The following is a 5,095-nucleotide window of genomic DNA, read 5'->3' as shown; positions in this document are numbered from 1 at the left end:
AGAAACCAGTATTAATCGTTTTAAAATATTTTTGGCCTGTTGTGGTATGACTGCTGTTGTTCTGTTGTATCATCTTGGTGTAATTATTATTGTAACGTTGTTCGTGCCGCCCTCTTTGTCAGGTCGCTCTTGAAAAAGAGATTTTAATTTCAATGAGTTTTTACCTGGTTAAATAAAGGAAATTGACTTGTTCAGGTCAATGATTCGTTTTTTCAGATCTGTCGCGTTTGTAACCGAGTCTAATGACTGCATCACATGAGCCCTATTTAAATGGGCTCAGAGAAGTCAACAGGTGTTGTCAATCATAATCACTCACATGAAGTTAAGAGGCCATGCCATGAAGCTAATTTGATTTGATTGTAACTTTTCTACATCACCTACATTGATTATGTATGTTGCTGTATGTATACTTTGGACCCAGCAGATTTGGTCACATCTTGTAGACCCATAATAAATTCATAAAAGAACCAAGCTTCATGAATGTTTTTTTGTGACCAACAAGTATGTGCTCCAATCACTCTATCACATAAAAATAAGAGTTGTAGAAATGATTGGAAACTCAAGACAGTCATGACATTATGTTCTTTACAAGTGTATGTAAACTTTTGAACGCAACTGTATATGTATATATATTCGTGTATATATTTACATTCTATATTAGCATATGCTGATTAAACGGGGGATTGTTTTCGTTTAGTTTCCTTCGTCAGTTAAGCAACAATAAAAAAAAGATTATCTAATATTTCATACTTTTAATCATGTCAATGTTTTCCAGGCACTACAGGTGCTGGAAGCCGTTACTCGCCACAGTTTGTAAAAGCAGCCAAACTCCTCCACTGGAATGGCCACTACAAGCCTTGGGGGAGAGGCTCCTCCTTCACTGAGGTGTGGGACAAGTGGTTCATCCCAGACCCCACAGGAAAGTTTCATCCTGTCCGAAAACACCCGGGGGAGAAATAAGACAATGAAACACGCCTCTGTTGGGATATCTCAGGAGCACAAGTGCAGACGCTAAAACATTCCCTTGCCATCATCATTTGAGTTTTAACTTGACAATAACCTCAAATCATTAACACAATCTCCTGTCAATACATTGTAGCATTTTTTTTAATTAATATGTCAGTCGTTGGCTTAGATTCTAACATGTTTAGGTAAGCCTCCTCTCAACATGTAGGATTATCTGATGCATTTGTTAGGGTTAATTTCTTTTTACATATCAATTTGACATTACCTCATTTCAATACTTCCTGTGGAAAGGTTGTCTTTTTAAATCAGTCATTTGTGCCAGTCTTACGTTATAGTTTCGTATTTCCCAGCTGTTACAATGTGGTTGTACTATTGACTTAAATATGCAAACCACTAAAGCAAACACTTGCACAAATATTTCACACCGATGTAAATGTCATTTTATTTTTTAAATAAAAAAGATTGCGTATTTGTCTTGAACCTCTGTGTGCGGTTATTGTGGATCTACATTAGTCTAGACCAGTGGTTCTTAACCTTGTTGGAGGTCCCGAACCCCACCTGTTTCAAATGTGCATTCACCGAATGCTTCTTTAGTGAAAAATATTATATATATATTTTTTGAATTCAAGACAAAGTTGTATGTTTTTTTTACTGGTGCACAAAATGAACCATGCATGAACATCACCTTGTTCCAAGAACAAAACCAACACAGTGCATGAACTCTCAACAAATTACTATCAGGTTCAAACACCGAACTATCTATTACACAAGACAAGAAGAAGGAATCAAGCAGAGACAGAGTTGAATTTTACTCATGAGGAGAGACGTATTGGGCTGTACACTCAGTTACAGTTTCCCCCTACGCTCTAAGGTACAGTCCCACGTGCTCCTCTATTTATTCGGGAAGTCCCTAGTTAACATCACTGAGGCTGCTTCTGAAGGGAGGGGTAATGCAAGCAGCCCCAGTAGACACATCCATCCATCCCTTCCATCCATTTCTACCACTTGTCCCTTTTGGGGTCGCTGGAGCCTATTTCAGCTGCATTCAGGCGGTAGGCGGGGTCCATCCTGGACAAGTCGCCACCTCATCACAGGGCCAACACAGATAGACAAACAACATTCACACTCACATTCACACACTAGGGCCAATTTAGTGTTGCCACAATACATGATTATTCAGATTGGAAATGTGCTGACACTCGTGATTTCGCCCTGTCTCTGTTTTGTCTGCGTTGAGGTACTCGATGTCCGTCCTTGGCAGTCAGCAGGCAGGGTCTGGAAACAAACTGCTGACACGAGACAACTCGCAAAGCAAGATTACAAGTTGTGCCTTTGCACAGATAGAAAAGTAAAACTTCAGCCCTATTATAATTATAGCAACAGCCTTTAAGCATAAGAGTTGTGTGATAACATACATAAATATTCTTTTTTTTACACACCTGCAAATCAAATGGAAAATTAAAAGGAACATTGTTTGGGGGTATCCATAATACGCCGATAGGGAGAAGTTTTTATTTACACGATGAGTCGGGTGTGTCTTGACCTTCACCGAACCCCTGAGACTGACTCACCGAACCCCTAGGGCAGGGGTGTCAAACTCAAATACAGAGTGGGCCAACATTTAAAACTGAACAAATTAACCTTTTAATAGGGACCCAAACAAGTTTTGCATTGAATATTGAACATGCAAGGCTTATATAACTTTGTAGTGACATGCAAAATTGAGTTTGAAATAATATTTAAAAATATCAATGGCATATCAAATACCATCCATCCATCCATCCATCTTCTTCCGCTTATCAGAGGTCGGGTCGCGGGGGCAGCAGCTTAAGCAGGGAAGCCCAGACTTCCCTCTCCCCAGCCACTTCGTTCAGCTCCTCCCGGGGGATCCCGAGGCGTTCCCAGGCCAGCCGGGAGAGATAGTCTTCCCAGCGTGTCCTGGGTCTTCCCCGTGGCCTCCTACCGGTCGGACGTGCCCGAAACACCTTCCTAGGGAGGCGTTCGGGTGGCATCCTGACCAGATGCCCGAACCACCTCATCTGGCTCCTCTCGATGTGGAGGAGCAGCGGCTTTATTTTGAGCTCCCCCCGAATGACAGAGCTTCTCACCCGATCTCTAAGGGAGAGCCCCGCCACTCGGCGGAGGAAACTCATTTCGGCCGCTTGTACCCGTGATCTTGTCCTTTCGGTCATGACCCAAAGCTCATGACCATAGGTGAGGATGGGAACGTAGATCGACCGGTAAATCGAGAGCTTTGCCTTACGGCTCAGCTCCTTCTTCACCACAACGGATCGATACAGCGTCCGCATTACTGAAGACGCCGCACCGATCCGCCTGTCGATCTCACGATCCACTCTTCCCCCACTCGTGAACAAGACTCCGAGGTACTTGAACTCCTCCACTTGGGGCAAGATCTCCTCCCCAACCCGGAGATAGCACTCCACCCTTTTCCGGGAGAGAACAATGGACTCGGATTTGGAGGTGCTGATTCCCATCCCAGTCGCTTCACACTCGGCTGCGAACCGATTCAGTGAGAGCTGAAGATCTTGGCCGGAGGAAGCCATCAGGACCACATCATCTGCAAATAGCAGAGACCTAATCCTGCAGCCACCAAACCAGATACCCTCAACGCCCTGACTGCGCCTAGAAATTCTGTCCATAAATGTTATGAACAGAATCGGTGACAAAGGGCAGCCTTGGCCGAGTCCAACCCTCACTGGAAACGTGTCCGACTTACTGCCGGCAATGCGGACCAAGCTCTGACACTGATTATACAGGGAGCGAACTGCCACAATAAGACAGTCCGTTACCCCATACTCTCTGAGCACTCCCCACAGGACTTCCCGGGGTACACGGTCGAATGCCTTCTCCAAGTCCACAAAGCACATGTAGACTGGTTGGGCAAACTCCCATGCACCCTCAAGGACCCTGCCGAGAGTATAGAGCTGGTCCACAGTTCCACGACCAGGACGAAAACCACACTGTTCCTCCTGAATCCGAGGTTCGACTATCCGGCGTAGCCTCCTCTCCAGTACACCTGAATAGACCTTACCGGGAAGGCTGAGGAGTGTGATCCCACGATAGTTGGAACACACCCTCCGGTTCCCCTTCTTAAAGAGAGGAACCACCACCCCGGTCTGCCAATCCAGAGGTACCGCCCCCGATGTCCACGCGATGTTGCAGAGTCTTGTCAACCAAGACAGCCCCACAACATCCAGAGCCTTAAGGAACTCCGGGCGGATCTCATCCACCCCCGGGGCCTTGCCACCGAGGAGCTTTTTAACTACCTCGGCAACCTCAGCCCCAGAAATAGGAGAGCCCACCACAGATTCCCCAGGCCCTGCTTCCTCATAGGAAGACGTGCTGGTAGGATTGAGGAGGTCTTCGAAGTATTCTCTCCACCGATCCACAACATCCGCAGTCGAGGTCAGCAGAGCACCATCCCCACCATACACGGTGTTGACACTGCACTGCTTCCCCTTCCTGAGGCGGCGGATGGTGGTCCAGAATTGCTTCGTAGCCGTCCGGAAGTCTTTTTCCATGGCCTCCCCGAACCCCTCCCATGTCCGAGTTTTTGCCTCCGCGACCGCTGAAGCCGCACACCGCTTGGCCTGTCGGTACCTGTCTGCTGCCTCAGGAGTCCCATGAGCCAAAAGAACCCGATAGGACTCCTTCTTCAGCCTGACGGCATCCCTCGCGTCCACCAACGGGTTCTAGGATTACCGCCACGACAGGTACCAACCACCTTGCGGCCACAGCTCCAATCGGCCGCCTCGACAACAGAGGCACGGAACATCGTCCACTCGGACTCAATGTCCAGCGCCTCCCTCGTGACATTTTCCAAGTTCTTCCGGAGGTGGGAATTGAAACTCTCTCTGACAGGAGATTCTGCCAGGCGTTCCCAGCAAACCCTCACAATGCGTTTGGGCCTGCCAGGTCTGTCCGGCATCCTCCCCCACCATCGCAGCCAACTCACCACCAGGTGGTGATCGGTAGAAAGCTCCGCCCCTCTCTTCACCCGAGTGTCCAAAACATGAGACCGCAAATCCGATGACACAACTACAAAGTTGATCATGGAACTGCGGCCTAGGGTGTCCTGGTGCCAAGTGCACATATGGACACCCTTATG

General features: G+C 47.3%; 1 protein-coding gene across 1 annotated transcript in view; it reads left to right on the top strand.

Annotated features, from left to right (window-relative positions):
• Positions 1 to 1,446, top strand: part of glt8d1 (glycosyltransferase 8 domain containing 1) — a 36,367-nt gene extending 34,921 nt beyond the window's left edge. The window contains exon 9 of the mRNA XM_061984906.1: positions 776 to 1,446. Within this exon, the coding sequence (XP_061840890.1) occupies positions 776 to 960 (185 nt within the window). The 3' untranslated portion in view covers positions 961 to 1,446. The remainder of the gene's footprint in view (positions 1 to 775) is intronic.
• Positions 1,447 to 5,095: the final 3,649 nt, after the last annotated feature.

The sequence above is a fragment of the Nerophis lumbriciformis genome, linkage group LG23 (genome assembly GCF_033978685.3).
Source record: "Nerophis lumbriciformis linkage group LG23, RoL_Nlum_v2.1, whole genome shotgun sequence".
Taxonomy (NCBI): domain Eukaryota; kingdom Metazoa; phylum Chordata; class Actinopteri; order Syngnathiformes; family Syngnathidae; genus Nerophis; species Nerophis lumbriciformis.
The sequence above is the reverse complement of the archived record's forward strand: the minus strand, read 5'-3'. Positions and strand labels throughout refer to the sequence as shown.